We start from the raw sequence: 26,256 nt of genomic DNA, 5'->3' as shown, positions 1-26,256 counted from the left end.
GATTTGAAACCAGGTAAATTGACTCCAAGTCTGTGTCATCCTTCCTAGAACAGTGATATTCTAATTATCTCAAAGAGTTTCAGAATTCCCCCAAATTAAACCTGTAACCCACTGTGTGTTGAAAACTAATAGGGAAAATATAATGGAGCAATACTTCTTATGTACCCTCTTTCCACTATATCATTGAAAAAGTTTGGACTTTATAAATTATGTTGATATTCAAATAAACTTAAAAGGAGCTAGATATACTTCAGCGTTCATCTGAAAGATAAATTCTCTTTCTTCCCAAGCATTGTGTTGGAGACAACTGTTTTCTAAACTGGATACATGACTCTATGATTTTCATTTATTTTGCCTAAAACACCCTTTTTTAAGGCCAAAACCTATAAGATGTTTCTTTCCCTCATGACCATAGGAGGTCTACTGTGCTTATTTGGTGTTAAATAGGGAAGGCCCTGGCTTGCTTCTTTCCTATCACCTGGCAGGTCACTGAAGGAAAATTGTGTCTCATGGACAATTTTAGCTAGGACTGGGGGAAAAAACACAAGGGTTAGAGTAGACATCTGTGCTTATACTCTAATTATTACCTGAAGTTACTTATAGAATAACTGCAATGGTAGCTAAAGCTATTGAGTGCTTCCTAGGAGTCAAACATTCTTTACATACGCCAAAATGCTTAATTCTCCCAGCATCCCAGGGCAGTGGGGGAACTGTGATCTTCACGAATATCTCCTACGTGGTGCTGAGACCCTAGCCCACCAAGGAGCACTAAGGGTCCCTGTTCATGGTATTAAGAGTCTTGCAAACACCCATTTTTCTAAACAAGGCACATCTTGATAGGATGCCTATCGCTTTAGAAGTCCTGCTTGCCTGGTTTTTATGAACCTATGAAAGGATACGTAGAGAATTGTTCCTCAGTTCCCCAAATATGGTAAGAGAGTTGTGACATAATATCAACATACAACTTATATATGCCTTCATAAAAGAAATAAATAAATGTTCCTGCATTGGAAGGCAGCAGAGTTGGGTCTCCAAAGACTCACCTGTAAGGACCGACAACACCCTTCTGGTGCCTTCCCTAGTGATTAGGGGCGGGTCATCAGCTCAGAAGATTTAGAAATGTTGAGTGCTATATATATGCTATGCTACTAAGTACAATTATGCTACTAAGCACAATTAGGGGTGAGGAGTACAGGGGAAATAGAATAAGAAATTAGACACCGATTTTGCTCTTCAGAGCTTACATGGGAAGTTAAAGATGTATACGATAAGGTGTAAATGGTAAGTGCCATAAGAGATTTACAAAGAGACAGGTGAAGAGTATTCCTGGTATAGATGGTGTGGGTGGGTATGTGGGTGTGTGTGTGTGCACACATGGGCATGTATGTGCATGTGTCTGTCAATTGGTTGTGGCCGAAGACAGTGCTCTAAGCTTGAATGAACGCAGGAAAGTAGGAAGTTACAAAACAACTGCAAGGAGATTAGTTTGGTTAGTGTGAATGGTCCATTAAAAACAACAACAACAATGACCAATGGAATTTAAGTCTGGAACTCGTGGCTGTGGGGTAAGGTGCATGCAGGAGCTTGGAGGGTGACTAGGAGCTCCAAGAGGCAGCAGCAGAAGGCAGGAATTGGCATTGCCTTCCGGAACTGAAAGCCTCTACACACAGAGCCTTGTGGTTTTCACATGCACAATAAGCTTCAGAGTGTGCTTGTCACTTGGGGTTCTGTTTTCTTGGTCCTGATATCATTTATGACCAGTCCCCTCCTGAGGAAGAAGAGAGTAGAGGACACTCACTCCTGATCCCTTACATTTGCCCCCACACTAATAGGCTGCTGTGGATAGTTTTTACCTCTTTAATTTTTATTTTTCCTCAATGACAATGACGGAACTTAGCTCATAGGTTGGTTTCTAGGGGGATATATGTTCTCAGAAGGTGACAGGTTTTGAGATGTTGTTTTGACACAAGGTGGGAAATAAGTAGAGACGTGAATTTTTTCAAGAACAATATATATAGTGAGTAGAAAGTACTCGAACAAAAGGGCCACCAATGCATATTTTCCATGAGGCCACATGACCCAAACACCCGTGTTTCACAAGCTAAATATGCATCCATAATGCAGTTCTTTATTACATACGTGACTAGTTGCTGGGATGCGAAAGATGTCAGATTTGCTCCAGAACCAAATCCCTTAGCTGAACTTGGCAATGGTTAGACTAACCTCAGAATGTTATGTCCCACTTAGTTTGTAAAGGGAATCAAAAGGAATTTGAAGGTTATAAGAGTGAAGGGGAACTCCACTCTGCAATGTTTCCTTGTTTTGTGTGCTAAGCTGGACAGCATAGCGAACAGAAGCTAGCTGGGCTCTGCAGTAAGACAGTCCTGGAGTGGCTCTTCCTGCTGTGCACACATCCTTCACCTTCTCCCAGCCTCAGTTCCCTCCCTTGCTTCCCTCAGAAGGAGGAAAACAATGCCTAGCTCATGTATACCTCCTTCATACAACACCTAGTACTGTCCATGCATATAAATAGTCCCTCAAATAAGGAAATTATTATAATTGTATTTATGCTTTTAAAAATACTAATTTCTGCCCAGATGTGAAGATAAGGGCATTTTATTTCTTGTGAAGATCACATTGCCTTAGCTGACAGCTAGGGATACCTCACATATCTCACGATAAATATCTTATGTTAAAATGCAGTTGACCATTCAGCAGGGGCCATGATTAAAGACATGACAATTTTCAGGCAGAATCCCAGGGAACAGTCCTATGAAATACTCAGAGGAGGACTTTCAGCCTCATTTGGTTTTATGATTTCCAACTGGTTTCTAGAATTTAAATCTTAGCCGCCTTTCTAGAAAATTTGCAGGACTGCTGTAATACATAGTTCTGAGAAGGCTTCACAGTCAGCCTTGGCATTAGCATTGGAAAATCAGCAATTCATCAGGAGAAAATCCACACTGAGACAGGTGGAAGCTCAGGGTTTCACGAGCCTCCTTGGGGGCAGAGAAAGCACAGCACTGAACAGAAGGTGAACTGCTGTAAAGAACTGTATCCTACATGGAAGAGTGCTGGCGGCACTGTCCGGGTTGATAGAGGCTCTCCTGAGGCACCAGCAGCCATGACTGTGAGCCCTATCTGCACATTGGCTTCTCTACCTGGTGGTGACAGACTATTGAGGTCTATGGAAACTCAAGGTTTAGAGGTGTTGTCCCATTCTCCTCACCTCCGCTCCTTTCAACTCAAACTTGGACGCTGCCGAAAGGCTTCTCATAAAGGTCGTGTGGCTATTTTCCAGAGATGGCACTAGCTTACTTGAATCATGTTGTCTTTTTCTAAATGGCTGGCTTCTCAAACACACACACTGCCTCCCTCCCACCCTCAGGGCAGTCTCGGTGGGCCCCTGTGTGTGCCAGCCACTGTTGTAGGCATAGGGACACCATGAGAAATAAGGCGATTCCAGCCCAGGCCCAGAGGAGCTCGCAGTCTAGGGGGAGAACTGGTCTAAGGCAGCTAGCCCCAGCTCCTCTCTACCCTACCTATCGCCCTGTGGTTGAGCCTTCTAGGGTCTGGCCCTAGAGTCCCTCTGGAGAAGTCCTCCCTCCCGCAATGTTCCCAGAGATAATCGTTCCAAATGTCAACGCAGAATTGAGAGGCTCCAAAACCTGAGTGGAATCACCACTCAGGTTTAAATGGTTCCTTTGCCTCCCATGTCATCAGGTGAGCTCATATGACTTTTGAGAATCATCTCTGCCTACTGATGCCTCCTGAGAACGTATCTAAAGTGGGCGATTCACTACATTTGCTTCAATGAGACCATTTCTGAATAAAAATATTTTCCATAGAAGTTAAACATCACTGGTTTTGAGTCCTAGTTCCTCACTTACTAATCGAGTGATTTTAAATTTCCTCATCTGTAAGGTGAAAACAATAATCATACCTCTCTCATTGAGACAGTTGCAAACATTACAGGAGTTAATACATGTAAAGGTTTAGCCCCCTGCCTGTCACATGGCAAGTACTCATTGAATGTTAACTCATTTTTTATTTCTGTTCACCGTAACAGGAAGCCTCTGTGATTACACATTTATAAGACACTTTTCCCAGATGTAGGAAATGTTTTAGTAGCTATTGGAGGACACCTCAGAATCTACAGAAGTTTCCAGCATTCCTTGGGTAGGTTTCTCCATTTTCTACCCATATAGATTAGCATATTAGCCTGGACCCTGTGTCACTAAGATATGTGACAATAAGCACATCTGTGATTCACTACTCACAAGCAAAGTGAAACCCCGAACCTAAGAGAGGACCAACTGAAGCATTTTCCAGCAAGAAACCTATTTACTCTCTTGAATTCATTTGGGTAAGGCAATCAGAAGCATTGGGGTGAGAACATTAGTAGGAAATGACGCTAAAATCCTGTTGCATGTACTTCATTAAATCTGGGCAAGAAAAGCAGTGTCTTAGTTACTGAGGGGAGGAAACTACAGGAGCCACTGGGGCCTGAGAAACATTGTAAGCTTGGGAAGAAAGAAAAAAACAAAAACAGTGCATGACTCAAGAAAATGGTTAAACAGACAGAGGGAATGTGGAGAGGGCTCTGCCACTCCCGGGGACATTGTTTACATACCAGTTCCTTCTTCTTCATGCATTCCATGAGGATGATGAACAGATGCTGAGCTTGGGTTCGAGTGTATGTGAAAGTCTTCTGGATGGTCACCAACAGCTGGTCCCTCAAAGATTCATTGATAAGCCTGTAATTAAAAGCAATGTCCAAACAGGTCAACCCAGCTCCTATTCAGTTCTTGTTCCTGAGAAATGTTATAAAATACAAGAAAGTATTATGATGATTTACTTTAAACAGGGGCTACTTCTTCCTGTATTTTTCTCATGAAAGTTATTTTGAATTAGGAAAACAAACCAGTGCCTTTAAAAATAAATCCATTTTAACGTCTCAGAACCTAACAGAGTAAAGTAAGGAGATTGATTTAGTTCTTTTCTGTCTCTCTCTCTTTTTTTCTTTTATTAAAGAAATACCTTCAATTGAGCATTAGCGTCTTGGTAAAAATTTACTGTTATCTAAAGATTGAAATTTCAACTTCGTCTCTAATTGTGGAAAGAAAGGCTGTACCTCGGTAATGGATTTTTGAACTCAATGAGGATAAATAAGACTTATGTTTCCTCTAAAATCATTTCATGCAGGTGGTAGCTTATCTGGCCTGTGATTCAGGACATCATTATTTAGGTCAAATTTTTGCTGTGTTACAACCAACAAGAGACTGATGCTGACTCTTGGGTCAGACTCTTGTCATAGTCAATCAATGCTCTACTATCTCTCAAATAGGTACCAATCAAAACTAACTTTTAATTCCTTTCTAACTAGCCTGATGAGTACGGGTTATCTCTACTAACCATCAAATAGCAGGGAATAAAACTGCTTTCAAGAACCAGTGACAAAATTATCATAATTTGCCTAGTATTTTAAAGTTTACATTTTTTTCTTAATTGATGTACCAGCAATTGCTATATACAATAGTAAAATATAATTATTATCTCATTTGGTGCTTACAGGAATCCTACAGGCAAAAGATTTATACAATTTAAAAGGAAAGGACATTTTATCCAGGAAGAGCCAGATGCTTAAGGTCACTCAGCAAATAAGTGGCAGGGCCGGAACAAGAATCTCGTTTTTCTGAGTCTTTGCCTAGCGCTCTTTCCACCATGCGGCCTCTTATTACCAAGTGCACAATACTACGGCCTCTTTTCATCACTGTGGCTATTTGAGCAGGAAACTATGAACTTTCCTTTAACATGAAAGCACGACACATTTTGTTGCTTGAAAGAAAGCAAGATGGGAGGCTTGAAAATATCTTTATATCGGTGGTCCGCTTGCCTCAAGACAGTGTGAGGTTTCACTTGGGCCCACTAGGCTGGATATTATGGGGGCCCAACTTTGAGGAGGGTGCATTCCCCATCACAGAATTATACTAAGGAATGTCACTCAGCTCAGTGGTGGATTGGGTTACCCCTCTGCCCCTCAGGAAGATCTGTATCATGAACATATACATTTAGAAAAAAGAGGCTGGTCCAGGTAAGGTTGAAAAACGATAATAAGAGCCTCTGTGGAGGTCTGGAGAACTCTGTGGCCTTCGGTGTGGACCAGTCCCAAACCATTCATTCATTCATTCATCCATCCATTCATTCATTCATCCATTCACTCAACAAGTGCTTAGTGATGTCTATTAATGCCAGACACTGTGGTATATGCCAGGGCCACAGGGATAGATGACTGTATACACTGTCAGCCTGCAATGAGCCTTCACCCCCATGGAGTAGAAAGACATGAACAAGCAATTCAACTGTGATTGAGAGTGGTAGAGAGGGAGAGAAGCTAACTCTGATACAAAACTTATATACAGTTCAATATAAAATCTAGAGAATTCAGGGAAGTTTCCTTTGAGGAGGTGCTGTTTCATCTGAGACTTGAAGAATGAATGAACATTAGCATGGGCAGGGGGGTGGCGGGGCTGGATAAGAACTTTCTTGGTAGACAAAACAGCACGAACAGGCCTAGTTTGGACGAAATAAAAGCAGGTCAGTATGGCCGGAGCAGAGAGAGCAAAAGAAAGAGTGGAAAAGATGGAGCTGCAGAAGGGGTGAGCAAGGGCAAGGCCATGGGAACATTTGAGATAGTGTTAGAGGTTTTGGGTTTTATCCCCCAGGCAATGAGAAGCCATTGAAGGATTTAAGTTGGAGGGTGATGTGATTACATTTGTGTTGCCAATGAATTGTCTTGAAGAGTCAGGACATAGGCGCTCATGCCTGGTCATGTGTCTACTTGACAGGGAACTCGTGGATGGGTCTAGTGAGTTCTGCTTTATCAGGTGTACTTAGATGCTGTCCATGATTAACAATACCAGAGAATCCTGATCAGCCACTTGATAAATCTAATCATTTGTCTGCAGGTGCTTAATTTTGATAACAACTCCTCATAATTTGTTTTCCATTGCTAACTATAATAAAATTCCAGTTCCCTGAGGTCATTAACTATGTGAGGACTCCATCTGTCACTTGCACCGTGTGTCACTTTGTAAAAATTGAGGAATGATGTGCACCTTAGCTGATTGGGGGCTTCAGTGGTTCGGAAAGAGGAAAGACGCTAAGAATCTTATACTCCTTAGCTCCAGTTTGCAGCTGATTGAAATTGTGGCTTTGGTTAAATCATTTAGCAATAAGAACCATGGAATTCTATTTCGAGAGGTAGAAGGATTCCCTAGGTTGGTCGTTTTCTAGAGTATGCTCCATCGGAGGGAGTTTTAGGTGGAACAAAGGTGATTTGGTCCTATCAAAGTAATTGCTAATCCTGGATTAGTTCTTTTTCCACCTGATTGCACCAAGAGGAAAATCTCATTTGTGATGCTTCTTTGCCGTCAACAGCTCCCTGACACTTGACAATCTCCCCTCTTTTGACAAAGAAATAACATATATTAGGCCCCATGCCTTTGACAGAACGAGTTTAATAATATTGTTTGGAAAAGATCCTGTGTAACATTTGACACGTTCATAGCACATCATGGTTTATGACACTCAGTGGGCCACGGCAATAATCTCATTTTTATCTTCATAACGATCTGTGAGTCAAGCAGGTTTTCCATTTTGCAGAAGAGGAGACTGGCTCAGAGAGGTTAAGTTATTTGTGCAAAGTCACACAGCTTAGCGATCTCAATGTTGAGTTGAATCTACTGAATTCAGCCTTCCCTCCATGGTGCTGTTTTTCTTGATTGTAATCTATAAATACGTCTTGCAGTTTCCTAATCATCTGCATTGGAGGTAGAAATTTAAGTCTATTTGTTGTAGGAAATTGACTTTACTTTTGGGATATAGATAACATCTGAAGGACATCAGACAAATTTGAAGAAGATAAGGGAAAACTGGTTAGTGAGGACTGTGGCAAAGTATATTTAGTACCTTGAAGATTATATTTGCTTCTCATTTTTCACAAGTATTTGCTGTACTGAACCAGTTGTTTTGTATTTGGCAAAAAAGCTTCTTCTGTCTTCTCCAGGACGCTTTCCTATTTTGTGGCCATGTTCGGATACTGGGAAGCCTACTTTCTTGAAATTATTGCTTTCCTACCTTTTCCCATTTTTTTTCCCTGCAAAACACTGGAATTATTTAAAAATCTTCACTGTGATAATTCATCACCAGCAAAAATAGAAATAAGTCCATTTTAGATTTCTTTCCATGGCTTTAGAACGGTGATTGAAAATTTCTTGACATCAAAACATGATCAGAGTATTAGGTCAAATTTTAGTTCTAGAATTGGGTCTTTGACAAAGTGGTGCCTATTTATGGAAACTGTTCATCTGTGGCTCCCTACACTAATGCTATTTTTGGTATAACTCAAATTAGAAGGCATTATGATTTAGGAAGTGTAGCCACTGAAGTGAGGAAAATCTTTATACGATGGCATTTGTGTCTCCATTTAAATACTGTAATTGTGATCAGATGAGTCATAGAGTTATTTGAAATAAGTCAATGTTCATCCAGGGCTCAGAGTAATCAACACAGCTTCCCACAGTTTGCTATTAGTATTCTGTTCAAATGCTAGGAATACCACCCACATGCACACAATTTTCTCAGAATGCATTTAATTACCTGCAATATTAGAGTTTTGTTCCGAGATTCAAAAGTCAGAAAATGCATTTAAAATTCAATGGGACTCGAAGAGCTAGTCTTGAGTTAATGACTTTCAAGGAATGAAGCCCTTCTAATGCCCTCCGTAGGCACTCTCTATTAATTTATTCAGACAGTTTGAGAAAATTTTACATCTATAAATAAGAGAGATTGTTAATAATACAATCTGGTATTAGAAGACATCATTTCCCACCAAATCTCAAATGCATTAAAGAAAAATGATATTTTATAATTTGCTTGAAGCCAAAGCAAACTTCTAAATGTAACCTTAAGGGCACAGAAAAAGTACATGTCTTGCCTAAGGTCACAGAGAATGGTATTTTTCTTGTATTCTTCTTCTCCTTATTCTTCTTTAGTAAAAGTCACCACTTCCTCCCAAACGTCATGACTCAGTCATTAAGTAACAGCATGATTCTTCCCAGAGAGGCAGGGCAACACTGAATAAATGCTTCCTGGCCACCAGGGCCAGTCTATCTGGAGGGATGCAGTCACTTGCTGGCTGTGTGATCTTGTGCAAGCTGTCTTTCCATGTCATACTTTTCGTATAGGTAGAGTGAGAATCATAATAGTTATCTCTATACTTGTGAATAGTAAAAGAATTAATCTTTGTAAAAGGCTTAGATAAGTGCCTGACACATAGCAAATTGTATGTATTTGCTATCCCCCAAACCCTGTCCTACAAACCTATGCTCCTTAGGAAAGCGTCACTGAAGTATTCCTTCGTGTTAAGGAGCTGACCAGGGGCTGGCGCCTCTGCGTGCAATGCAGAGCTCTGTCCTGGGATCACCAGAGCTCTGCACACCTGGTGAGCCCAGTGGTGTAAGGCCACTCCCAATCCAGGCTGGAGAAATAACTTTCCCACTTTAGATAGGTTAGAGATCACCAGTTCTTTCTCACTTTTGGGAAATAGAGGTACTAAGCGTATTTAGGAGGCTTAATTAGAGTGGAACCTTGCAAATACTACATATAGACATCTGCACATCGATTTATTTATTCATTCAACAAACAATATTAGCCCTATGTGCCAGGCACTGTGCTAGGAGTAGACAGATGAATAATATTCAATCCTAGCCTCAAAGAACTCACAGGGCTATATGCCATGTATTCTGGCAATCTATTAATTAGGAAGATACCCCAAATTTAGTGATGTGAAACAGTATTAACTTATTGTGTTGATGATTCTGGGGACCAGGAATCCAGGCAGAGTACAGTGGGGATGATTGATCCCTGCTCCATGATATCTGGGGGTCTCAGCTGAAGAGGCGGGAATGGCTGAAGATAGCTGTAAAGGTCCCTCTGGGGCCATATGTCTGGCACCTTGCCTGGGATGGCTGAGTGAACTGAGGACTTGTTGACATTGCTTTCTCCGGTGGCTGTGGGTTAGATGGACTTCTTACATGGCAGCTGGCTTCTCTCAAAGTGAGGATTCCAACAAGTGTTCAAAGAGGCCCAGACAGAAACTGCAAGGTGTCTTATGACTTGACCTCAGAAGTCCCAGAATATAATTTCCTTACATTCAATTAACCAAGTCACTAGGAACAGCCCAGATTCAATAGGAGGGAAGGAATAGACTCACCTGGATGGAAGAAAAGCCTGACTACGTACAGAAGGAACATCTTAATGGTTATCGTCTTGGAGATAAACAACTCTATCGAGTGATTCTGTTCAGATGAGACATTTGAAAGTTTTGATCTTTTCCATATTTCAACGATAAACAAACAGCCTCAGCTTTTCCACTTTAAATTCCCTCTTTTAATAGCTGATTATAATGAGAACCGGAATTTTCCTTAAAAGTGATAGTCTAACCACTCACAAATATTTTCAAAATGTCATTACTGATTCAAAGCATAGAACCTACAAATATTTTCTTTTTATCCAGTGGCCTATTTACATTTATTTAGTACCTACTACGTACCAGGTATTTCTTTTAGGCCTTGGGTACCTGGTGGGAGCCTTTTTTCCATGTATACGATCATCATACCTTGTCTCTGTTAAATGCTGTATACAAGGGACAACTTCTGTAAAATGTGTGCATGCTTGGGTCAACCTGTAATGCCCGGGTTAAGTCACCTGCAAAAACAGTGGGGTAGTTTCTTGGTGTGCTCATCTCACTTTGGGGTCTGTGTGGAGAGGAAAAGCAACAACAGCACCTGCCAGAAACTAAATATGGAGAAATCTGACTCCCTAAAATACTATTTTAGTCTACCTCCTTCTCGACCTGCCTTGGTTTGGGCCCTCACACAACCTACTTAGATGGCGCCAACACACCACTAATTGGTTTCTTCTCTATCCTCTTCTAATCTATTCCCCACTGTGTTGATCAAATGGTTCTTGTACAAAGCAAACATGGTCCAATCACATCCTTTTGAAAACCTTGTGACAGCTCCCCATCACTGGCAAGATAACATCTCAACTTTTGATAATTCTGGAGTCTGTGTGCTTTAGTGAAAATGCTAATCTGAAAATTCTGCTAAGGGATTGGATTTTAAGGATAAAGGAATGATACAACTTTAGAGCAACCATTTTACTGAAGAAGAATCTGAAGCCTGCCGAGGTGAACTGACTTAGTAAAGATCATATTATAGCTGAAAGCATCAGAGCTGGGCTTAGAGGACAAGAGAATCAGGGATGAAGAATCTCTGATAATGAATTATAGGAATCTAAATATAGAGGCTCAAGTCGGTGTAGTAAAGTTAGTGATTTGTTGTTCAAATGACTGGATGCAAGTGGAGATTTCTTCCGTTTCATCCGTGGGATGTTCTATGCACCATGTATGTGAAGACTGAGTCATGTGATTTTAAGGATCCACTATTTTCCCAGAATTGCTCTTCTAGCTTATCAGATGCTCAAAGTTCCTTGTAGTTAATTAAAAAGTAAATAAATATTTTGTTCAACAATTAGAAGTCCTAAAAGCAACTCGGAATAAGTGACACTTCATGTTAAACTTATGCTTAACCATAAGTTAGCATAACAGAAAACTATAAGTTAGCATAACAGAAAGTTGGAGAAGATGTGAATGGAACACACAAAAGTGGCCAATAGATGGGATGAGTAGATTAGTTTGCCCAAATTACATTTTTTTTTTAATTTAAGTATAGTTGGTGTACAATATTATATTAGTTATAGTAGCTTCAGGTGTACAATATAGTGATTTGACATTTTTATACCTTACAATGTAATCACCATACTAATTTTAGTAATCATCTGTCACTGTGAAAATTTATCACAATATTATTGACCATAGTCCCCTTCACCTTTTTCACCAATCCACCTAACTCTCTCCCCTTTGGTATCTATTCATTTGGTCTGTTTCTATGAGTCTGTTTTTGTTTTGTTTTGTTTTGTTCTGAGGCTCAACTTCAGATACAAATGGTCTCTATCAACTAAGGCCTGTGAGAAATACTACCTCTGATCTTGCTTTGGTATCTAGCCTAGAGAAGTTGTTCAGCTGGGTTTTTCCTGAGGGTTCTTACCTAGCAATGTGAAGTAGTTAGAATGATCTTAGAGAAGTTGTTTATAATTGGGCATATTGCACACACCTTGATGGTGAAATCTGTTCAATAAATTTCATTTACCACTACCCGTAGAGTAAGCATTTCTTACTTTTCTTTACTTTCTTTTGTTTTACTTTTTTTTTTTAACCTACTCTAGAATCCCAAGCCAGATATGGTAAAACAGAAGGCACAGATACACATACAAAAGGAAATAGAAGGTGGGTGGTATGGTGGGGTTGAGGGTGGTAAGAAAGGCAGTTAATACCGATTGTAAGAGAAGCTTTATGCCATGAATTTTATATGTGGTGTTTCATAAAGACAATTAATCTAAGAAAATCCTAACTAGACTGTAACTTCTTGGATGCAGGGACTATACATTATATTACTTATATATCCTCTTCTCTCCGTGCTCATCCAGGTGCTGAAGACATGCTTTTCCACTACCCTCTGACCTTGATTCTTATCACTCTTCCCTCTTTTCCCATTGCATATCCTTTTAAATATTATACATATTTATTATGTTTATTACTTATTATCTATCTAACTTGTCAAAATGAAAGCTCCCCAACAGCAGGAATGCTTGTCTTTTTGGTTCACAAGTGTGTCTGGCAGTGCCGAGAACAGTGCCTGGAATATAGTAGGTGTTCAAAAAATATTGGTTGAATGACTGAACACCTAATGTTGCCTGGATGAAAGAACGTAATTAAAAAATAAAGGGAACAATGGAAATCTGTCAGGCATTCCAGGGTTCCCAGTTTTGTGGAAACCAACTGCAAAAATGTTAGAACTACGAAATTCTATATGATGGCCATTAGTCATGAGGCAATTCAAACTTAAATTTATTACAATTAAATAGAAATTAGAATTCAATTCCTTAGTCACTCTAGCCACAAATCAAGTGCTCAGTGCTTATCTGATTGGATAGCAGAGATATAGAACATTTCCATCATCACAGAAAGTTCTGGAGAGCACTACTCTCGAGGCAGATGGAGCTGCCAAACTCTTCACATAAGGCAGGGACTCGAAGGACATTTAGCTGAAAAATCCTGAACAGTGTTTCTGCAACTTCTCTTCTTTCCTTTCCCTTTGGTTATGAATGTGCCCAAGAGCAGAAACTAAATTGTTGCCAAAGGATACAGGGAATGCCACATGGTCAGGTAGCTTTTTTGCTGCCAAAATTGTAAGGAAAACACATCCTCAGAGTTCATTCCAAATGAAATCCCACCAGCGACTATTGCACAGAGCCAGACAATAAGAATAGTCAAACTTTTTATTGTTTTTTAGGCTCTGCATAAGAGATAGAATCAGAGCTAGCTGAGATGTGTATGCTCCTTGGGCATGCAAAAACACTGGCACCTCTTCAACTGATATGCTTTAAAAGTTAGTTCAACATTTATTCAGAGGAATAGTGTTTTAGGCAGGTAAGTTTCTTATTTTTTCCTTGACTTCATAGTTCAGTATATTTGATGATTGCATGGTAGTGATATATATGGCTATCTATAAGATTTTATCCTCATTCTAGAATAAGAGTAGACCTCCACGACATGTTGACGGTAAATTTCTTGCTTTGCATCATTATTAATCTATCACAGTGCTCTTTCCTCTGAGCCCAGATGTGGCCTCAGAATCATTCTCAACACATCATTCCAGGAAGCCAGTACCAGTTGATTATTGTTGACACTCAAGATGAAAACTATTTGCCATCCCTGCACTAGAGACAACAAAATCTCAAGCACACTATCAAATGTTGAAAAACAAGGAGATCATAGGGTTAAAGGACTCCAAAATTTAGGTCTCTAAGACATGAAACTGTAGCTTCCATGAATTTAGAGGAACCAATTCTTTACTGCTTACTCAAGATCTTTAAGGGTCACTGCTCTTCAGTGGACACTTGATTTGTACTGAATAGCCCCAGAAAACATAAGAAATGTGTATACCAACGCTAGGACAGTTTCCCAACAATTAGGACAATAAAGACCTTATTGAATCTAAATGGAGACTTTTCTAGACAACAGTAATCCAGACCTGAATTGACCTTGCAATGCTACTTTAACGCAATTTTAGTGTTTCTCTGGTTGAAGTAGCTTTTAGAGCAGGTGGTCACTGTTGTATTTAGTTTTCATAAATCCTGTGGTCCATGATCAACATCTGAGAAGAACATGGGGAATCTGGAGGAAACCCATGAAGTACATTACAAACATTATCTATTATTAATGATACCATTGGGTGAGATGTTAATCCACTATATTTGCAGTAGCTGCAGCAGGTTCTAAAATCTGATATAACATATCTTATAACTGATATGTTATATGTCAAATGAACTTAATTTTAAAAAATAACATAAGAAAAAACAGAAATGTATATGCACATTTCACACAAAGGGAGAGAGGCCTATGACTGCCCTGTGTGCTTGGAAAGCAGAGGGTAGGACGGTTTGGTTGGGTTTTTGGTGAAGGGAAGTTTCACTGAGATGGCTCTAGAGAGAGGCTGGGGCTAGAATGCAGAGTCTGGAGTCCAAGCAAAGGAAGGTACACAACTTGACCTGTAGATTTATGGTCTTCAACTGGGTTCTACAATGAAGCCCCTGGAATTTTGAGGAGGAGCCCGAGAGCGGTCTCAGAGCTGCCTTAGTGGTGACAGCCAGGCAGAGAGAGGGAGGCTCTCGGCCAATGGTTCTCAAAAGTTTGGTTCCTGGACCAACAGCATCATCATCTCTTGGGTACTTCTTTGAAATGAAAATCACCGGCCCAAATCAGATTTACCGAATACGAAAATCTGAGATGGGTCCCAACAATTTGATTTTTAATAAGCCCTCTAGGTAATTCTCATGCAAGATAAAAATTGCAAACAAGTGTTCTAGACCTTCCACTCCAGCTTCCACAGAACAAACCTTTATCTTGTCTGTTTTATATAGTGTACTTCTACCTGAGATTTCATTTGAAAAGGGGTCCAAGGGCTTTAAAAAAGTGAAAATCAATACTATAGGCAAGCAGGAAATGGGGACTCTTAAATGATTGCCCATTGCAATTGTAAAGTCAAAGGAAAGTGAGGTAAGACCCTCTAATGTTGAACTTGCTGGCCCCAATGACTGTCAATGGCCTCTCAAATAGCAGAGAGAAGCATCATTCATGATCAGCTCACACCAGTTCTCTTTTAAAAACTTTTGCTTTTCTCATCCTCTTTTTTTCCTTTCTCTTTTCAATCGGTCATATATTTTGAACCAGTCAGAAAATAACATTCAAAAGAAACAAGTGAACTGTATGCCCTCAAGAAATCCACGTAAATAAAAAAACTAACAGAGAAGTCGATCAGTCCTATCAAAATTTTTGTGGCAGAGCTGTCTTTCCAAAGGAGGAAATTTCAAGTCTGACAGATGTTTGGAAGCAAGAACAGCTGTGATAAAGAATGAACCAAGGTGATTCACGCTAAATAAACTTTTCAAGTCAGCTAGGTTCTAAAGACAAAATCTGGCAGCGGATACAAAGTGCTTGTGGTAACAATGCAATGGCTTGTGTAAGGAGAATGCACATGAGGCATAGGAAGTGAAGAAACTATTTTTGAAAGCACCAGAGAAATAGAAAGAGAAATCTAATGTTTACAAATTTTAAAAGCGTTTCTGAAAGGGTACTCCATGGACCACTCTTGTTGGAATCCCCTATAGTTTTGGTTTCAAATACATTTTCCTGCACCCCAGTCCAGGGACACTGAATCAGGATATTCAGGGGAATTTGTATCTTCTACCACTTTCCAGGTGATTCTCAGGGATCCTAAAGAATAATAACCACATGTTTATGTTGAAAATTTTCTATACCATAAGCAGCCAAAAGTTAACCAAGCAAATCTCAGAGGAAAAGGAACATAACTGGTACTTCTGAAATTTTCACTTGGCCTCAGTGGGCTATCTAAACGTTGTGGGCAGTGGTTCCCTAAAATGGATTTCCTTATCATAAAGGATTACCCAGCTCTGTGTTTTTCTGATGTTTGCTGTTAATGTTCAAGGCCACGTTTTCCCAACTTGGAGTTCAGCTATTCTAAAGTAAATTTAATCAATATAGAGATCTGATTGGTCAATTTAGAGCAATAAAACTTTTTCCCTCACTAGTATTTTCCTCCATGACCTCTACATAATTTTTTTAAAGGTCAATTGTCATACAGGGTCTCTGGTCCCGCTCCTGACATAAGAACACAGGATATGGTGAGACCAAAAAGGAACACCCACGGAACCATAAATAGGGGAGTCACACCACTATATTCTCGCTGGCTGTTGGGTTGGAGACACAGGAAGTAGGAGCCACACTATCCGCAATCTGCCGCCTGCTTCTCTGCCAAATGACCCCACTTGCTAACTGCAACCCACGCTTGTTAGCTTAGCCAAGGCAGTTATATCAGTGGCAAATGTCTAACTGGTAACAGCTGATGGCCAACTAGTCACAGATGATGGCCATCTACTACCTGAGCCAGAACCTTTCCACGTGAGGCCGAAAGCCTGGAAACTGCTCTCTGGGACTCTGTCCCCACATCAACGCTTAATTCTTCCCATGGTTACACACATGGAGGGATCAAATAGCAAACTGTAGCACAAAATATTTATTTTATGTTTCATTTTCCTAAATAAATGGAGCTACTCTAGCTTTGTGAAAGTTGGATACGATGATACGGGTATCTATATGACTGTTATCTTTATGCATTCCACAGAGGGAAAAATTGCAATAATAATCTCTATAAAAATTTCATTGTCTACTCCAACCTGTGACTATTTCTGCCTTCTTAGAACTCAGTAACTAACATCTAATTGAAAATTATTTATTATTATATTACTTCAGATGAGATAATAAGTCTCAAGGAAAGTCATACTTCTTGCCTAAAACAAGCATTCAAAAAATACCTGGTGATTGACTGATTTGAAAAGACTTGTTATCAGTCCTTTCTTTAAGTTTTTACTTGTATTTTAAATACGCGCACACACACACACACATATAATTACAGGCATTAGTATATGTGTAATTATTTATAATTAAATTAAATTTTATCAGATTAAATTAATTTATCAATTAAATTTATTTACATTAAGTTTGAGTCTATATAATTCAATTTCATAATATATATACACACACAAACACACACCACCACACAAAACACCACCACAATACTCATACAACTTGTTACCAACTTTCCTTCAATCCTATTCAGATAGATTCTTTTTTCTATGCTGAGTTTTATGAGAGAAAATATTCACTGTTTCTTGGTCATTCATGCTGACACTCAGTTTAGATCCAGTTTTTGATGGAAAGGAGAGGAGGAGAAATAGAGTCATTATATGGTCATTTTGTGGATAATTAACATGCATGGTTTCGTTGAGTAGATTCTCATGAGGAATGCTACACTCAAGTACTTTGTCCTCTATGCTTCTGTAGCACTTTATACATTTATTATAGCCCAGGTGACCTAGTGCTCTGTATTCATGTCTACGTTCTAATCTCCATCAATAAAAACCCTGACAGTTAAGGCCATGTCTTACTCACTCCCTAACAGTTCCATGCATATATAGCGTAAGCACTCAGTAAATGTTTACTTGGAAAACAGTTTACAAAAAAAAGAAAAAAACAAACTTTCATAAAGCCACCAGTATCCTTTGTCTGTACAAGATGTTTCCAACTTCCCTTTGAGAAAGTTAAAAAACAGAATCAGGTTTTGACATCCCTTCTTACAGGAAATTCTAGAAAAGAGGCAGGTAAGATGAAATTGACAACAGCTAAAATGGACACTTGAAGTCAGCATGCCTGATAACTGTTTCCTTCTTTCTCACCTGACATTCCAATTATGTCTAAATCATGCTGGAATACAAACCATCGCTATCAATTACTTTTTCTCAGCAGATCTTATAGAGAAAAATGATACGCCTGTGACATCCTTCAGCTTTAGATGAAAATCTCTTGAGCAGCAGAAGAAAATATTAGTGACCACTGTATAGAATGATACGTTCTAGGGACTATAGCCTGCACCAGGGTTTCTAAAATGATGAATTTTCTGGAGACTTTCCCTGTCTTTGGTCATTTTGATATGTATTTGGAGAGAAGTAAACTTTTGTCATATATCTGCTAGGATATAATTTTATAATTTGAAGCCACACAACATATTTTTTCTTTTTTTATCTCCACTTTGTGTTCCATTTATGCCTTTACCTCAGCTAATCCAAAAATGTAGGGACCTTATTAAACTCCCTTTAAACAGGAAAATCAGATTTTTATTTGGAATATATTAGTGCTCATTTTTTCTTCACAATATCTAATTCATATTCCACTAGCACATAAGAATGTGAACTAAAACTTAATTATCCCATACACTAAAAAGAAATGATAATTATGCAATATAAGTGCTAAATATCCCTACCATGGCAATCATATGACAGTACGTAAATGCATCAAATTAACACATTGTGCATGTTAAATTTACACAATGTTATATATCAAATACATTCAATTAAAAAAGAATGAACAGTCTTTTAGTAATTGCCCTATTGATAATTTCCCAGAAATTATGAACAGACTACTTAAAAGCTCTAAGGCATTCTGCTACTGCAAATTCTACTTCTTGTCTTAGGGTGTTTAAAAGTTGTAAATCTAGATGATTATTTTGGGACAAACATGCCAAAAAAGCATCAGTAATACAATTTGGATTAACGAGGGGCATCATCTCAGAACGCACATTCATTCAGGTGCCTTTTCACACTGACATTTTTCATCGGTGCAATGCTTGCTTGCTGAATGATACATGAGCGGATAGATCACATTTCTTTGCAATATGAGACTTAGGTTGACAATTATCAGGCAAAGTAATATCTGACTTCAACTTCAGGCACCTGCAGCCTGAGAGGTCTTCCTGCCTGTGGGTACCTTGCTTTGTCAGACAAAGCATAAAGTGGAATCCAGGTGTTTAAAAATTTGGGTAGTTGAATCTAATGCTACTTAGGTAACATTAATCTATTTATATCTGCAAGGTTTAGTCATTTATGATTCAGAAATAAAATTTGATAATATTTTTAAAGCAATGATATTAGTTAGGGAAAGTGACTTGTGACTCATTCTAAGCTATGACAGATGGGAAATAGAAATCCAGTACAACAATAAGGAATAAAGAGTTTGACCACTTCTTTCAGGTAGTATATGTCACAGAGCAGAGATGGGGAGAAAAAGATAAAATAAGAATGTTATTATAATTGTCTCCTAGTTTATCCAATTCCCTTTGTGTTGTGATAGATATAGTCATGTCTTTTTCTACCTCAAGTAATCTCATGTACAAAAGTTAATTAGTTTTGCCAATTGTAATTTGCTTTCAAAGCGATTCCCTCTTAAATTCATATTCTTAGAAGGTGGTTAATAACAGGGAATTTAAAGACAGGCTATCAAGTTAACAAAGGTTAAAATAGAGATGTGAAGATTTTATTCACTCCTTTAAGGTTATAAAATGACAAGCTATATAGCTGAAAATACATACATATTCATAGTTCTTGGGCCTGAATTATTTAACAACCTAAAAATGAACTTTAAAATTTTTAATCATGTTTAAATTATCAAAGTAACTGAAAATAAAAATCAATGATTTCAAATCCCCATTCAAGTTTTATAAACAGGATGTGTATGTTTCCTATAGTCAATTTTATAGGTACAATCATATACACTTATATGTTTATTTATATGAACAAATAATAAGCATTTATATTTATTTGTAGTGAAACATGTCCAAACTCTGTTGGACTTTGTTGGAAATGAAAGAACTCCTTCTTGATGAATCAGGTCTAGGTGGGCTAATTCTCTCTCTGTGTTTGTGGGTTTTTTTTAGTATAAAGAAAGCACACTAGTGCAAAATAATTTTCTTTGGAAATAATTTCTTAAATTGGCTGCACATGTATGGCTAGACAATTTCATTTCAAGCTAAATAAACATGATTAATCTGGCAGTTATTCAAACAGCACACAGAAACATTCTGAATTCATTTTATCATGATAAATTTGTAATTCTTTCCTGGAGTAGCAAGAACATACTTTTAACTATATATATAGCCATATATATATCCATATATATATAAATACAGAACTTCTCTTTAAGCTTCAATTTTTTTAGTAACTATTTATAAACATTTCTTTACAATTTTAAAGTTTTAATTTTAAATAATTCCCACTATATGAAATTATATCTTAATTCATTATCTCCACCCTAGTTATGTGCATGGCTTCACATTCTTTGATAATCAGTCATGGGTCATATGTTCATATCGGTCACATAAAAGTTGTGCTCTTGCATATTTTGGCCATAGAATAATTAGAGCTAAAGTTCAACTTTAGTTTTAAAACTAAAACTGCCAATTAAAGTTACAGAGGCATGGGATTTCTGACTCTTAATTTTCAGGAGGGGTATAATGGACTGGGTGAGGGAAGGAAAAGAATCCACATGATGTAGGATAAATCAGCTTAGACACTGGTTTACAACCAGGAATGCACGGATTTTTATCTTTTTGGAATACACAGAATAATAAAAAAATAAATTATAGTACAAAATGGAAGCTGAAGGCAACTTAAGTACATTTATATATTTAAAAGACAGCATCACTGAAGCACTACTATACAAGAAACACTAAGGCACATAACACAAAACACATTTCAGTGAATTTTTATAATACACCAGAAAAAATCCTGACCTGGGATTGTGTGCTATGCGGCCTTGGCAAAGCACCTAATTTCTCTGTGTATCTATTTCACAGGTTAAATAGTATAGAGTCCCAGCCAGTTCTAAAATGTATAACATTTCTGTTATTAAAACAGAATCAAGAAGGGCAACTTAGCAAAGATTTTAACATTTTCAAGGTATACACTCCTAGATAAAGACAAAAAGTAGTCACTGGGTACAGACTTTCTTTGTGTATAGACCTAGAAAACCTGAAATGTTGAGATGAACAGCTTCCTTTTTCATTAGTTTTCTGTAAAGAAAACGTGTATTCTGAATGCAAACTTGTATCTACTTTATAGGAATACAATAAAGTAATTACGAGCACTAGGAAGCAAAAAACAAGCCAACGATAAAAAAAAAAAGTATATATTCTTTAGTTATTTCAGAAAAAAAGAAACAAATTGCTATATTGAAATCAATGAGAATTATGGGTAATTTTTAAATAAAAACAAAGCACAGTTGAGGATCTTAAACTCTGGTGGGTAATAGACCTGGAGGCATTTGGATGAATATTCTCTTTTTTTAATCTCCTTAGTTATAAAAGGACCAATATTTACTGTCAAAGAAGATGATTAAAGTAATTTAATTAAACTTGCCAGTAAGCAAACTTCAACTTTCTGCTTACAAAACTTAGGTTTTTTAACAAAAGAAAATCAAAGCCTTAACAGAGGCTAAAATCACTGTCAATGTTTGCAGTGTTAAGCTGGAGGCCCTATGCTTTTCATTATTCCTCCTTTCACATATTTAGGTTCATGCACTTACTAGGAAAGGATGCTGATTTAACGGCTCACCTGCAGTGCTAGACTGCTGGCAAAGACAAGAAAAGAATGGGAGAGAAGAGATGGCAGTGAGCTGTCATGCTGAATCTCTATTTCAGGAAAGGCTCTGAGGGAGACCGGGGAGCAGGGGGAGGTTCTCTGAAGTAGGTGAGCTTACCTGTGACTTTTATTATTATAATTACAAGCTTGTCTACTTACTAGACATACTATGAGTTCGTTGAAGGTAGGAAGATCATGTTATTCTTCACATCTCAGTGTATGGCCCACAGTAAACACTTACTGTATAGAAGGAGTGAATGAAAGACCCCCATCTCCTGTGGGGCTACCTTTCCCTATGAGTTTCATGTGTTAGGAGACTTGATTAGGTTAGGAAGTTCTTTATTTAAAATTTAATGGCTCCCCTGAGTTTTTCTCCTTACACTCACTCATTCACACCTTGAAATGAATTACTTTGATCTGTGAGTGCCTGGGTTTTGCAATTCACTGAGTAGGACCTCAGGTTGGAGGGGCGTCCTCCATGGAGCTGGGGGCTTTGGATTGTTGACAACAGCATTGAGGGGCACTGATAGTCCAAGGAAAGGACATGAGAGGTTCAAGGGGAATTTATACAGCACCAGAGTGGTTACCTTTACAGAGATTCCACTGACGTCACAGGCTGCCAATTGTTTTTGTAAATATTTAGTATTTGTAAACACATAGCAGCTTGGTGATGTGGTGTTTGATGGCCAAGCCTGGAAGCTGTACATCTCAACTTTTCCCAAGTTACCTGCACTATGGTCCAGATTAGCTGTGCTGCATGTGTTAAAACCCAATTCCTGCTTCTTCTTATTAGGAGGAGGTAAAAAGGGAAGGAGAAACAAAGACAAGAGAAAGGACACCACGTCTATGGCCCCTCTCTTCCCCCCTCACTCTGTTTATCATCAGTGTGGTCTAGCGTAGCTTTCATGGAATTTCCTACTTCATAAGACATTTAAAATAGGTTCCCCTCCTCATCCCCACCAGCCTCCCATGCCAAATGTTTTAACTAACAGATATCCTCTCTTGGAAGCTTGGAACACAGCTTTTGCACTCATAGCACTCCCACGTGGTCTGGCAAATTACCTACCCGCCTTCTTCTGAATATTTATGCCCGAATGCCAGGATGTCGGAAGCCCGTCCACTCCCATCACAGACAACGACCGGCACTGGAGGGGTGTCTCGAAGGTACTCCAAGACAATCGAGATCACATTGGGTCCTCCTTCCACAATGAGCGCCACCACTGGAACGCCTTGACCGATTCCTGCATTCAAAAATGAAAAGAAAAGGAAAAAAAGAGAAAAAAACACAAAGCCAGCAAACCAAAGAAACAAAAAAGAGAAACAAAAAAGCACAAACTAAAATTACTGAGCACAGGGGGAAGTAATAACATATGAGGGGATAAAATACTGAGCAAAATTTAAGAAAACCCTTTAGCAAAACGTTCCCCCCAAGGAGTCTGTTTGACTCTGCCCTCTCCCAACAATTTCCAGGATGCTGGGGTCAGTTAAGGTACTGAATACCATACTTTATAGGGGAGGGCATAAAGGGAGGAAGGGAGAAAGGAACTGATTAGTAGATGAAGCATCGGGTTGGCAGCAAATATATTGGAAGATGAAGGTGATCTTAAGCAAGTCTTTTATGTATCCAATGGTTCAGTTTCTTCTATGAAAAATGGGAAGTTAAAAATTGCCACCTTCCTGAAGTCATCACAGTGGTAAGAAAATGCCTAAATTAAAATTTTAATTAAAAACTAACTTTTAATTAAAAACTATCAAAATTAGCTGGAGACATATTTTTAACTTGTTGAATCAACTCTCACTAAATTATGCCTTTATTTCTGACCATAAATAATCAGCTTGATTACTGATTCTTAAGAGCTTAATAGTCATAATAAGGTACCAGGAGACACGACATCTGCCATCTGCCATTATTGCATCCTTTACTACTGAGCAAGGTGCCAAGCACCTGATAGCTGGTCAGTATATACTAGGGGTGCCAAAAAATGTATACAAGTGGACACTTTGGTCAACGTTGCTCAAGCAGTAGTTCACCGTAATCAGAAGTGTCTGCACGCTGATGGTAACCACTTTGAGCGCCTCTTGTAATTGCAGAAGTCAAATGTGACTTGTATTCATCTTTTGTTATCGGTATATATTAAGCATTACAATTTTAATACAGTTTTCCTTTCTTAAAATGTGTACATATTTTTTTGGCACCCTCTGTATTTGTTAAATTCAGTTGAATTCAGGGATTTTCCAGGCTTTTCCTAAAGTATTTAAGCTATTTATGCTGAGTCATCAGACACTGCTTTTTTCAAGTATCAACTGCCCTAACATCAGCACTTACATATGGTTCAACCGAGCATACTAAAGAGAAATATTAAAAACAAATGTCCATGAGAGACATGAAGAGAAATAAATTAATTCGTTTTCGAGTATCATCACGGTTCACTGACGACTTCCTTTTGCTCAATTTGGTATCACACTCTATATTCTGACTCGACCTTCTCAGAGTAGTTAGGGAATTGAGCAGTACCATAAAAATGAGATGGTTTTGTAGGGTACACAAAGCAGTTACCTTAAAAAAGGAACTAATCAAGATTCTGTACCACTTCTATAAACATGAACTAAAATAGACCTTCATGATCTCAGTTCTCCCTTTTTCCCCCTTCTGCTATGGTTTTATCTTAAATCAAGAAACTGATTCCCTATGAGAAATAATAGTTTGGGGTTTGGTTTCTTACTCCATTAATAAGAGATTTTATTTGACTTGTATGACCTGTTTTACTTCTAAAGTACATCTGTCGTCAAGGGCCTTCTCTCTTCTAAGTCAGTGTTTTTCATGGCTTGATTTTTATCTTAAAGGCATGGTTCAAAAAGCCAGTTATACCCATTTTGGTTATTTTAAATCTACATTTTAAAATGTAAGAAAATGACAATTATGGACCTAGGCAAGATGCCAAGATTTCTTTTTGTTCCCCAGAGGGAATTAGGAGAGAGATATTACTTGGATCCCATCAAGTTTTCTGTGCGTGGATAGATTTTGAGAATTACGCCTTTACACCCAAGGAGAAGGAAATGGAAGGTCCTGTTTCTCCCCTATGATCCAAAATCTCCTAATGACTCACACAAAAGGTCACTTTAAAGCTCTGTTTGGGTGTCTATGAAGAAGACCCTTTTCCCATAGCTGCTAATTATAGGGATTAAGTAAAATCCTATTGAAAGGCACTTTGAAGATTAACAGCTAATTTGAAATGTTAATACAGCAAACTTCTCTTTGAGAAGAATTTGCTGACAAAAAATACCCACCCTATATAGATTTGTAGTTTAATCTGTCTAGGAAGAGTCTCTTTTCCAATGTTTAAAGTTAATTTATGAGGTATTTTCCAAAGTACTATACTGTTTAATTTTCCCCTTTGCTTTGTTTTAGTACATGCTCGCATATTGCTTCATATCAAGGAACAATGTGCTATACCTGATGTGTTATATCAAGTGATATATTTAGACTCATTCTAGGATCTTCTAAGAGAAGGCTTTGCCAAATTCTGACTCATGAGCACTGATTCTGTCAGGGGATCTTTACTCAAATTCACAGACCAACTGTGATCCACTCAGTGCTCTCATGGAGAAGTCCTAGAACTGAACTTCTAGAATGTTCCAGAGATCTAGAGTCTACCAGACAATAGTCAAGATGGCTGGAAAGCAGTCTTCTCTTTGAGAAGATACATAGGTGCAAAGGGTCATTTATCACAGGAAGATTTGAGAGCAATAAACTGACAGCTGCTTTCCAGCCAATGTATTCTCAAGAAATCAACCTGTATAACCTCTAGTAATACAAAAGCATTTTATATAATCAGATTTCTTACATTTGGAATGAAACTGTTATCAATTAAACAGAATGAAACTGTTATCAATTAAAATGATGAAAAAACTATACTAATTCATATATATGTATACCGTGTTTCCCCGAAAATAAGACCTTGCTGGACAATCAGCTCTAATGCATCTTTTTGGAGCAAAAATTAATATACGACCCTGTATTATATTATATATATTATATTATATTATATTATATTATATTATATTATATTAGACCCAGTCTTATATTATAAGACTGGGTCTTATATTAGTTTTTGCTCCTGAAGCCGCATTAGAACTGATTGTCCAGCAAGGTCTTATTTTGGGGGAAACACGGTATATTCAGTGCTAAAAATTGGATGGAGCAAAGTATCAAAATATTATCCACTTTTTCATAAATACTGAATATATCTAATAACATATATGCCTCCAAATTGTATTTCCTTCAGTGATAATACATGGAAATTTGTTCCAGAGAGAATAAAAGCCTCTATATCCCAAAACAGAAGCATTTTTGATTTCTTAGTTATGGGTGGTAGAGAATCGGTCTAGGCCTAAAAATATCATGCTTTGTATAAATTAAACTTGCTAATATATCATAATATTTAGCCTTTCTGTCAAGACACACACACGCGCGCACACACAAACACACACACACACACACATACACACATTGCCCTTGTT

The 26,256-nt window shown here is 38.2% G+C and overlaps 1 protein-coding gene across 20 annotated transcripts in view; it reads right to left on the bottom strand.

The window, feature by feature from the left end:
- The window catches only part of TRPM3 (transient receptor potential cation channel subfamily M member 3), an 833,246-nt gene that overhangs the window by 164,719 nt on the left and 642,271 nt on the right, over positions 1 to 26,256 (bottom strand). For 19 of the 20 annotated variants that reach the window (XM_074330560.2, XM_088793014.1, XM_074330550.2 and 16 more), the window contains 2 exons: positions 22,802 to 22,976; positions 4,634 to 4,757 (listed from right to left, as the gene is read on the bottom strand). In XM_074330560.2, coding sequence (XP_074186661.1) covers positions 4,634 to 4,757; positions 22,802 to 22,976 — 299 coding nt within the window. Of the gene's footprint in view, positions 1 to 4,633; positions 4,758 to 22,797; positions 22,977 to 26,256 lie in introns of those variants that run through there. The other variant, XM_074330561.2, reaches the window with a different exon arrangement.

Source organism: Rhinolophus sinicus, chromosome 16 (assembly GCF_057876585.1).
Source record: "Rhinolophus sinicus isolate RSI-liver-muscle chromosome 16, RSI-T2T, whole genome shotgun sequence".
Classification (NCBI taxonomy): domain Eukaryota; kingdom Metazoa; phylum Chordata; class Mammalia; order Chiroptera; family Rhinolophidae; genus Rhinolophus; species Rhinolophus sinicus.
This window is presented reverse-complemented; position numbering and strand designations above follow the sequence as displayed.